At 45.0% G+C, this 11,720-nt stretch overlaps 1 protein-coding gene across 1 annotated transcript; it reads left to right on the forward strand.

Annotated features, from left to right (window-relative positions):
• The first annotated feature begins 634 nt into the window (after positions 1–634).
• On the forward strand, positions 635–11,462 carry LOC111141639 (bone morphogenetic protein 2). Its single transcript, XM_022494361.1, is given in 4 exon segments — positions 635–695; positions 1,909–2,258; positions 10,588–11,189; positions 11,191–11,462. Coding segments are annotated over 3 exon segments (1,188 nt in total). The 5' UTR covers positions 635–695; positions 1,909–1,915; the 3' UTR covers positions 11,434–11,462.
• The last annotated feature ends 258 nt before the right edge of the window (positions 11,463–11,720 follow it).

The raw sequence follows: 11,720 nt of genomic DNA on the forward strand, positions 1-11,720 counted from the left end.
GCTCGACTCGCCGGAGAATGCGCCCGAGGACGCCGGAGCGCCGGAGCCGCGGGGGTTTCAGCTGGCGAGCGCTAATGGGGGTGCGCTGGAGTAAGGCAGAGTGATGCGGGGGGGCAATTCGCCCGGCACCGAGATCGCCGCTGCGCCCTTGCCCGGACCCGGCGTCTCCCAGGATGGCTGCCCCGAGCCATGGGCCGCCGCGGAGCTAGCGCGGAGCGCCCGACCCTCGCCCCCCGAGTGCCGCAGCCGGCTCCGCGCGGGGCCACGCGTCCCGCGGGCGCTGGTTCCTAAGGACAACGACAGCACCAGCTTTTCCTCTCTCCCTTCTCTTCCCTGCCTCGTACTCCTCCCCCTGCTCGCCGTTGTTGTGTGTCAGCACTTGGCTGGAGACTTCTTGAACTTGCAGGGAGAATAGCTTGCGCTCCCCACTTCGCGCCAGTGCCTTTGCCCCAGCGGATCCAGCCTCGCCGCCTCCGGACCCCGCGTCCCTCCACTCGTCCGCTGGGCCCGACCCCGAGACGCCGTTCCCTGCGTGAGGAGAAGGACTGCCCCGCCGGCACCCGGGTGGAGGAGGAGGCGAAGGAAGGGAACCCGGTCCCTGAACCAGGTCCTTCGACCAGAGCTTTTTCCATGTGGAGGCTCTTTCAATGGACGTGTCCCCGCGTGCTTCTTAGACGGTCTGCGGTCTCCTAAAGGTGGAGGACGTGGGCCCCGGGCTGGGACTGGGGGGTTGGGAGCGGGGCCTGGGCGGCCGCTGCCGCCTAGCCGGTCTTGGGGCCGGGCCTGGCCGGACGTAAACAGACCCCCTCCAGGTCCACGTGCAGCCGAGCCCCTGCGGGGATGCCCCCATCCGACCGCCCCCGGCGACCGTCAGCCTAGCCCTCCTGGTTCGCACTCTTCCGCCCCTCCTCCCTTTCCTCTCTTCAGTATTTTATTAGGGCTGTTAACACTTAGATGATTTAAAAAAAAAAAAAGTCACAGAAATCCCTTCGAGAGGGTGGCCCCTGGATTTCACCCGTTAGTTGCCAACCCTTAAGCCCTGTCACAGTCATCTTTCTCCCTTCTTCAAGTTTCTCAGGAAGACCTGCTCTCCACTCAGAGCCAAGTCCCATTTAGGAAAAAACTAGAAGTTGGGGTTCTCCGTGTTTGTTTCCAGGAGTGAGAGCGGGGCAGTACTTCAGTATCATCTTCTGTTGACACGTGAATTAATAGATACTAGTTCGAGGAGTATACATGTGTATCTTGACTGCTTGGGGGGGAGGGGGTGGTTCGGGGTCGGAGTGGCCTGTCCTGACACCTCTGAGGTTAGAGACTTGGGCCACAAGTTGCAAGTGGCTTCGAAAGTTGTGGCCTTGAGTTTACTGGATCTGGAAGTTATAGACTGTGTGTGTGTGTGTGTGTGTGTGTGTGTATCAGGAAGTTCTATACAGTGCCTGTAAGGAAGTCACATGCACCATTCGTGCGTGTTTATATGCAAGCGAGCGCTGGGCAATGTGTTTGGGTTTGTTTAGGGAGCCGAGAGGTGTCAGACCAAGCGGTGGTGGTTTCCTCAGGTTCCCTGCACAGGCTGTCAGCGCGAGTGTCACAGAATAAAAGGTGACAGTCTTGACGCTGGTGGGGTGTGTGTGTGTGTGTGTGTGTGTGTGTGTGTGTGTGTGTGTGCAAATCGTATCAGGTGGATCAGAGTGAGATGGAAGGGGAAAAGCCTTCGGGCTCGGGAACTAGGAGTTTTCCGTTCTCCCAAACGTTCGAGCTTCAGCCCCTTTCAAGTATCTCCGCGAGTTTTGCAAACCAGGTGGGCACCCTGGAGGAGGAGGCAACGGACTGAGCGGGAGCCCGGGGACGCGGGGGCGGGAGGGGAGAGGGTTGGGCCGGGAACGCGGTGACTCACGTCGGTCCTGTCCGCAGGTCGACCATGGTGGCCGGGACCCGCTGTCTTCTAGCGTTGCTGCTTCCCCAGGTCCTCCTGGGCGGCGCGGCCGGTCTCATTCCCGAGCTGGGCCGGAGGAAGTTCGCGGCATCCACTGGCCGCTCGTCTTCCCAGCCCTCGGAGGAAGTCCTGAGCGAGTTCGAGTTGCGGCTGCTCAGCATGTTCGGCCTGAAGCGGAGACCGACCCCCAGCAGGGACGCCGTGGTGCCCCCCTACATGCTGGACCTGTACCGCCGGCACTCGGGTCAGCCAGGCGCACCCGCCCCGGACCACCGGCTGGAGAGGGCAGCCAGCCTCGCCAACACCGTGCGCAGCTTCCACCACGAAGGTGAGGCGTGGAGCCGAGAGTGGGGGCGGAGATGCGGGCGGAGAGCCACCTCCAAAAGCTCCCCACCGTGGGCTGACGGTTGGCATCCCTGGAAAGGCAGCTTGGCCAGGGCGCCGCCGCAGACGTTTCCATTCTTGCCTTTCCGAACCTGGCTTTAACGCACTGCCTGTGTGGCGCGGGAATCCGGGATTCCCCTTTGGTAAATCCGCACCCTTTTCTTGGCTTGCAGCCAGAAGAGCGACTCCTCCTCCAGGAACTGGAAAGAAATCAAGTGATGGGGAAGATGAGGGCAAGAGGCTGCCCCTAGTCAGTTAAACGTGCAAGAATTTCGTAGGGGAAGAATGAAAAGAAGGGGGGCAGATGGGGATCTCTTTTCCTCTGTTTGGAAGTCCTTGCCCTGTAAGTCTGCTTCTCCTGCTTAAGCTGGGGTTTCAGGGTAGACACAGCCAAGGGCAGAATTTTCAGAGATACTATTGAAAAATCAAAGCCTGGGCCCCAAAGTCTTTCTAATTTTCAGTTGATCTGGGCCTGGTTTGGAAGATTGCGAATCCCTATCTAATCCCCGTGGGAGATCAATTCCACAATCAATCTTATTGTTTCCACAATGACTTTCTTGTTTTGTGCTTAAATCTGAGATGGACTCCCTAGTAGAGACAAGGCAAGCCTTCAGATAAAAGCTTTTGCAGCAGCTGCCTGTTTTTTTTTTTTTTTTTAATGTGCACTGAAATGTGGATTTTTTTTTTTCCTTTATGATAGTGGATGTGGTTTTCCTAAGGTAGGATGTTTCTGCTTGTTTCAGGGAATTAGTGAATTTGAAATGTTTGAGAGGAGCTGTTGACATCTGTTGTACCCAAGTTCTTGGATCAATTAGTCAAAAATATGTTCTACACTAGTTCTTTTTTCTATACTTTTAAATTCCCCTTTGGCTTAATACATTGCAAATAGAACATGGGTTTCATCAAGTTCAAGAGAAAGATCCAAAGCTGTATGTCACAGAGTAGCCACGTGTAGGTTACTGGGCAGTTGGAAGTGAAGTTCCCCTTTTCTTGCCTTGAGGTGGTAAATTTCAAGTAGAAATCTATGCTCTGATATGTACAAATAAGAAAGGTTGCAGCCAGGCATTTTCTCCCAGTGTGAAGGATGACTACACTTTTTGTGAGAACAGCTCTGGATATTGTGAAGAAGTCCCAAAGGCAGGTTGCATAACGCAAGGTACTACTACATCAAAGCAGGCGTACACTGTAAGGGGGACACTGAATTGATAATCTGTTTATCATAACCGGTCATTTTCCAGCACAGTTCCAAGTGAGGTGCTTTTTGCAGTAGAGCTCCATGAGAAAGGGTATAAGATACCATTTTACTCCTTCAGGATTCACGGACTAAAGCCAGAAGTTGTCTCTTGTCATATATAGTATTGTTTTCACTCCTGAATGTTCTGTCAACATAACCTTGGGATGGTTATAGATGCCCCTTATCATTCCCAGCTGATGCTGATTAGAATTGTTTTTTTCTGCATAGGAAAGTAGCGAGAGTAGCTATTTCAGTCACTTCTCCTGGAAATTTAGCCTGGAGCCACTCTTAACTATTTTTAAGGCCAGGAAGGTACTGTGTGTCTCTTCTAACCTAAAAGAAGGAACATTTAAGTCATTTGACACCTAAAACATTCAGTTGCAGGAGTATTCCTTCAGTGAAGTTTGTGGATTTCTCCTTCCTCTAGAAGGGGCTTGATCAAAACTAAATGGGCTACAAATTATTTGAGTGTTATTTTAACTTAAATAGCATGCTTGAGTTTATAAATCAGAATTTATCACTTTAAAAATGTACATGTTTGTGCAAAACAGTACAGAAGTTATCAACCTGCTTAAAATCAACTGAAGAGGAATGTCCCATCTTAATGCAGTTACATGATAGAGAAAAGCCAGGTAATTTTTTCCCTCAAATTTCATCAAATCCATTTCTTCTGTTGTTATGACTAGTACATGATTGTTAGGCCACATAACACATTTTTCAAGGACCATTTCATTTTTGTGGAACCCAGGAGGTTTTTATAAACATCCTTGTACCATGCATGGCACTAAAAATCTTTTAATCAACCATGTGATTAGGGCATCTGGCTTTAAGAGCAGAACGTGGCTCATACAACCTTAATGGGCATTTGTTTGGTGGAGGACTAAGGGCCTGATTCCAAGAACTACCTGTTGGTTTTATTTGTGGGTGGGAGCTGGGTGATTTGGTGAAATGGCAAGACCAGAGATATCATGGTTATCAGATATCCACCGCTGTGTGGAGGTAATGGGACCACACGGTAGGCGAGCTGAAACAAAATTATCAGTTGTCATTTCTCCTATTCAGCTTTGCCTAGTCCTCTGTATATAATCCTTTTCACTCAGGAGGACCCACGTGCTGCAACAGTGTTCTTTTCTCAATCATTAAAAAGTTCTTTGGCCCCACAGACCTTTCTCCACTGCCACAGAGGACAGAAAAATCACTTCTGCAATGGGGAAGAGTGTTCTGTGCTTTGCTGTAGTTAAAAACACATTGAAACTGGTTGACGTGATTGGCCCCCGCAAAAAGTCTTTATGCTTTCCTGCGGAAAGGCCTAAGTGGAATATGGAAGGACCATGTGCTTGCTCTCCAGACTCTGAAGGACACAGTCTTCTTTTTGCATGAAACAATGGAATTATTTGCCTCCATGACTAAAGCCTTTGAATAGAGATTAACTCTTTTCCCACAAATGTAATTATCATGAAAATATCTGTATAACAGGAGAGTTCAAGAAGCAGTTGCTGCCCTAAGAGAGAGAACTTGTATCACAAACTGACAGTGTAAGCAGAGGATTTGGTTATACACACCCCCCAGTGCAATACGTGCCTAATGGTCTTCCCTAGTATCCCCAGGTAGTTCAGTGTCCTTAAGAAGAGCCCCGTCAAAAAAAAAAAAAAAAAAAAAAAAAAGAAGAGCCCCACTGGAAGTCTTTGGAGGTTGAGGCTTTGGTGTCCAACGATTGTTTTTGGACTAATATTTTCTGCCCTTCACTCTTTTGGTGGTTCCTCTGTTTCCTTCTCATTGAGCTATTTTGTCTTTTTTTTTAGATTTGTCCTTTATGTATTTCACTAAGTAGTCAAAGGACAGTAAGAGGGCACATAGTCATTCCAAAGGTGTTGGAGTTAAGGGTGGGCAGATCAGGGTTTGTGAGGATGACCGTACTTTTCCTTTAGTTGCCATATCTTTTGTTGTCTTTTTTTTTTTTAAACAGTTTCCTTTTAACCTTCCTATTTTATATATTTTTCTCCTCGATAATATTAATTTTCTAGCCATTATTTTATATCCTAGAAAATATTGTTTCTTATTCTCAGTCAATTTCAATTCATTTCAGGGCAGTGATTTCCAGTCTTACTGATTTGCTATAGCATCCCTCCCAGTTTTCGTTGTTGTTTTCATGGATGCTTTTGGGCCAGAGTGTTGCAAAATTCTCAAAACATAATGAGAATTCCCTTTTCTGTTAAAACTCACCATTCTTGAGGACAGCTGCAAGGTATCAGTGGTTTCAGACAAGATTTTCATGTCCCAGGGGCCCTAAAGAGTAGTAAAGATATAACTATTCTTTAGTTGTATCTTCTCTCCCCTGTACTTGGGTGATAGTATATTTCTGTCCCTTTGGTTGGGAAAGAACTTACCCTGTGGTTATTACTGTAGCAAATATAAATGTACCCCAATTGTTTTTGACATTTGCTTGAGTTTAAGATTTTATTTATTTGAGAGACAGAGAGAGAGAGCATGCACATGAGTGGGGGCAGGGGTAGGGGCAGAGGGAGAAGGAGAGGGAGAGGGAGAGGGAGAGGGAGAGGGATAAGCCGACTCCCTGCCCTAAGCAGGAAGCCCTGAGTGAGGCTGGATCCCAGGACTTGGAGATCATGACCTGAGCTGAAAGCAGGCACTTTAACAGAGTCACCCAGGTGCCCCTTGCTTGAGTTTTTGACTCCTCCCCTGTGTCAGGTAGTGGCTCTTAGTGGCCAGAAACTTCAGAACTGCAGTAGATTCAAGTTCATAGCTCTGCTCTTCATTTATTAGCTCTGTGACCTTAGGAAAGTCACATAACCTCTCTGAGCTCCCAAGAATTTCATTTCCAAAATAGAGATAAGACTCCCTCCCTAATCTGTTTGTTGTGAGATGATTCCTGTAACGATCTTAGTGCCAGACGGGGCACAAAGAAGTCTCCAGCACTCCAGAGGCATTATCCTGATGACTTCTTTCTCTTATGTCCGGTTGCCCCACTTTTCTAGGGAAAAGGAGGCCAGAGTGAACCCAGGCTGGCTGAGGGAATTCAGACTCCTCTTTTGTATTACTTGGATGTAGATGAATAATTGACAGAGTATAGATGATTGTTAGAACTTCCCTTTTGGAGGAGAGGTCAGATGTCACTGGTGCCATATTTTTCTTTACTTCCCCCCGTTTCTGCAGCCATAGCTCCATCTTTTTGGATAAGAACTTAGAGGTTCAAGAACCCAGGTCTAAAATGGGCTGGAATACACAAATCCCTTTACAAGTTCAGCTTTTTCAACAAGCGTTATTTACAGAGAATTGATAACTATATAAGCCTCTAAAAAAACATACATCATCTACTTAGGTAAATGCTCTATATTTTTAGAATCCCCAGGTGTGGTGTAATGATGTGCAGCTTTTTTTTTTCTTTACTTTATTTCAAATAGGTTTTGATTTTTCTACCCTTAAGAAGAAATTCAGTCCTTGCAGATCAAAGGAAGTGGTGGTAGGTGCCCCAAACTTGAGCTGTTTCTTACTGGATTTGGAGTTTTCTGACTTACCTCTGTGACCTGCATCCACAGGGCCATCACCAGAGTCCTTTGTATTAAGGACAAATAGAGGTTCTTTTTTTCTTTTTAATTTTATTTTTTTCAGTGTTCCAAAATGCACTGTTTGTGTACCACACCCAGTGCTCCATGCAATACATGCCCTCCTTAATACCCACCACCAGGCTCACCCTGCCCCCACCAAAACCCTCAGTTTGTCTCTCAGAGTCTACAGTCTCATGGTTTGTCTCTCCCTCTGATTTCCCCCATCTTCTGGTTCCATCTCCTGGTTCTTAATGAAGCTGGGAATTCAGGGAAATTCTTGCTATTTGATAGTGGAGCTCTTGCCTTTGCTAAGTTACTTACTAAGTGAGTATCCTCCCTGCTACTTAACTTACAGTGAGATTTTGAAGTACATGAAATTGCTATTTTTTTAACATGTCAAACCTAGTCAAACAGTGGCAATTTTATATGATTCATGTCAGTCTTAGATTTATCTTCTGGAGGGTTGTTTTTTTTTTTTTTTTTTTTATTTGACAGAGATCACAAGCAGGCAGAGAGGCAGAGAGAGAGAGAGAGAGAGAGAAGGAAGCAGGCTCCCCGCTGAGCAGAGAGCCCGATGCAGGACTCGATCCCAGGACTCTGGGATGATGAGCCAAAGGCAGAGGCTTTAACCCACTGAGCCACCCAGGCACCCCTGGAGGGTTATTCTATTGTACACCTCCTTTATACCCATCTTTACTCATTCTACCTGTGTTTCATGCTGGTATGGGCGAGTGTCCCTTTGTTATCCTCTGGCTGTGTATGTGTCTGTGTGTGCTCATGTCTATATGTGTTCATAACTTCTCTCTCATTTATGGATTTGGAATCAGAGTTTTTGTTGCGGTTGTGGTTTCTCTGGGTACCTTATTCCATGCCCTCCCCAACCCCACCCAAGCACCTTATTAATACAACTGTTCAGCAAAGGCCCTGGATAATTGGCCTTTCTTCCCCCCTCTTTAAAATAAAAGAGAGTGTTCTTAGGTGTGATGGTATCAGAGAAATCAGTAGTTCAAGCCAGATCTGGCTTTATGTCATTACATCTGGGGGACACCACTGATTTTTATGTCACTCCTTTTTTCTTTGGTATCTGTTGGCTTCTCAGCTAAAAGAATACCTTCAGTGGAAACATTAGGAGGGCCCCTGGATTACAGGGAGGGAAGGAAAGAAGGAGCTGAACACAATCCTTGATACTTGTTGGAGCCACCGAGGAGAGCCCCGCTCTGATTGGTCAGAGAGTTATTTAAAAAATAAATTAAGACAAAATCAGAGTGAGACAAACCATGAGAGACTCTTAACTCTAGGAAACAAACTGAGGGTTGCTGGAGGGGAGGTCGTGGGGGTGGGGTTACTGGTGATGGGCATTAAGGAGGGCACGTGATGGAATGAGCACTGCATGTTGTATGCAATGATGAATCACTGACCTCTACCTCTGAAGCTAATAATAGACTGTATGTTAATTAATTGAATTTAAATAAAACAAAATTAAACAAAAAATAAAAATAGTGCCTGGCCTGAAGTACCATCAGCTTAGAGTGTGAATAGCTCCCAAAAAGTATTCCCAACAGGTGTAGCTTAGCAGACATGAGGGGACCATGGAGGGTTTACTTCTTGGCCTGATAGTCTCCGCATCCCAAGTAGATGAGCTTTGGAAGATCTTTCCGCTGCCCGCGCATGGACTCACCTCTTATTCCTTGGCCAACACTACTGTTTCTTCTCATTTTTGTATTATTTGACCAAGAATCACTTTAAAATATGCTCCTGGAATTTACCATTTCAATGTGAAAAGCATCCTTTAAAACCTTCACCCTGTAAGGTTTGCCCTGTAAGGGCAATCCATGAGCTCCTAGCACTGGCCTCACCTTGGAGCTTACTAGAAATGCAGGTCCCACCTCTCAGGTCCCACCCCAGGCCCACCGAATCAGAATCTGCATTTGAAGACTTAAGGTGTCTTAGGTGTTTTGTGTGAAGATTGAAGTTTGAGAAGCATCCCCTTAAAGCATTACTCCATAATTTGGTGTAAACTGTCCTTCTTGAACTGCCCTTCCACTTAGCTTGCAGCGATGACTGGTGCTTTGACAAGTTTTACACAAGTAGAACCTTTGAGTTGAGTGATCTGATGTGATTCTCCTTTGCTAAGATATCTACATTTTCTGAACAACTTACAGCTGCTTGATGTAGGGGAAATACAACCATAAAATTGATCAATATAGTTTCCATTTATGATAATAATATGGTCAACAGATTTTGTTAGCACTTAGGTTGGATCCTGAATGAAGCAGGTTAAGTTTTTTGACAATGAAAGGACAGGATGTGGTAAAACTAGAATAAACCCAAATGTCTCAAATTCTATTGCTGTTTACTGCCAATTTAATGATAATGTGTACCTTTGATGATTTGCAGACTAAAGCATGCAAGGTGCTGTTATATTTTATTGTTTACTTGGAAAGCAGTACTCCTTAAAATTTAAATTCAGGAATCTTAAATCAGCAAGAGCTTTTATGCATAGCTCACTTAATTGGCTATTTTGAAGTGACACTAGATATAGAATGTTTATTCTGTAGTAGGATGAGATTATCCCTTATGTCCTGAATCTTATGATGGTATTTTTTATAAATTTTCCTATTTTTTTTTTTTTTGGTTTTTGTGTCTATTTGGTAGGTGCATGTTTTTAATAGGTTTATTATTTTTTTAAGGACAAAGGAATTAAAGATTGTTTTCTTCCAAAAGTATCAACCATGAGATTGGGTTTTTGAGGTCATAAGGAGGTGAGAGAACAGACAACAGTTACGAAGTTCCTTCTCTTGAAATTGTCTGGCCTTAATTACTACGGTGTCTTAGTTACCACCCTTACGGTTCCAAAGAAGTCGATCCCTGTAAATGCCTTTGTCTCTGGACTTGGAGTAAAATAGTAGGGTGTGCTTTGCAAAATGTCATCGTTGATGTTGAGTTTCAGACTCTTTAATTAGGAAACTGAAATCTGTATATCGAGATTTGTAAATCATCTAAATTGCAGAGTAATGTTTTAGAATACCGTTTAAGGGATTGACATTAAAGCCTTTTTCTTTTTAAGAAATGCAATAATTTCCTCAAATCCTCACTCATTAGACCTCTACTAACTATAGTGCTGACTTTTTTTTTTTTGCTTTTGCCCTAAAGTCTGTGACTTCCAAAGAAATGCTTCAATGTTTCCCCCATTATTATAGCCACCTGGAAGCAGTATTCATGTATTGGATTAAAAACGTCATAATGAGAAAAAAAATGAATTGTGAAGTTTTGCTTCATGGTGTGCATGTTGACATAGATGTACAGAAAAGGGAGCCTTCCTTTTTATCTAAAGCGGAAGTTATTTTCTGGTTGCAAACTTTTACATGGGTTAAATCAAACCCTGAAGTCAGGCTTACAAATTCTCACAGATCATCAGATTGTCATTATGTACTTTACTGAATGATTTTTTTCTACCTGTTTTTATGTCAAATTAGAATATTTGGAAGAACTGCCAGAAATGAGTGGGAAAACAACCCGGAGATTCTTCTTTAATTTAACTTCTATCCCGACTGACGAGTTTATCACCTCAGCAGAACTTCAGGTTTTTCGGGAACAGATGCACGAAACTTTGGAAAACAACAGCAGTTTCCATCACCGCATTAATATTTATGAGATTATAAAACCTGCAGCAGCCAACTTGAAGTTCCCCGTGACCAGACTTTTGGACACCAGGTTGGTGAATCAGAACGCAAGCAGGTGGGAGAGCTTTGATGTCACCCCTGCTGTGATGAGGTGGACGGCACAGGGGCTCACCAACCACGGATTTGTAGTGGAAGTGACCCACTTGGAGGAGAACCAAGGTGTCTCCAAGAGACACGTCAGGATTAGCAGGTCTTTGCACCAAGATGAGCACAGCTGGTCACAGATCAGGCCACTGCTAGTAACATTTGGCCACGATGGGAAAGGACACCCCCTCCACAAAAGAGAAAAGCGCCAAGCAAAACACAAACAGCGCAAACGCCTTAAGTCCAGCTGTAAGAGACACCCTTTGTATGTGGACTTCAGTGATGTGGGGTGGAATGACTGGATTGTAGCCCCCCCCGGGGTACCACGCCTTTTATTGCCATGGGGAATGCCCTTTTCCGCTGGCAGATCACCTGAACTCCACTAATCACGCCATTGTTCAGACGTTGGTCAACTCCGTTAATTCTAAGATTCCCAAGGCGTGCTGTGTACCAACGGAACTCAGTGCTATCTCCATGTTGTACCTTGATGAAAACGAAAAGGTCGTATTAAAGAACTATCAGGACATGGTTGTGGAGGGTTGTGGGTGTCGTTAGCACAGCAAAATGAAATAAATACACACACACACACACACACACACATATATTTTAAGAAAAAAGCAAAAAAAAAAAAAAAAAAAAAACCAAGTTGACACTTTAATATTTCCCAATGAAGACTTTATTTATGGAATGGAATGGAGAAAAAAAAAACACAGTTATTTTGAAAATATATTTATATCTACAAAAAGAAGTTGGGAAAACAAATATTTTAATCAGAGAATTATTCCTTAAAGATTTTAAAATGTATTTAGTTGTACATTTTATATGGGTTCAACCCCAGCACA

This window comes from Enhydra lutris, unplaced genomic scaffold, assembly GCF_002288905.1.
Source record: "Enhydra lutris kenyoni isolate GAN:26980312 unplaced genomic scaffold, ASM228890v2 scaffoldscaffold6, whole genome shotgun sequence".
Taxonomy (NCBI): Eukaryota; Metazoa; Chordata; class Mammalia; order Carnivora; family Mustelidae; genus Enhydra; species Enhydra lutris.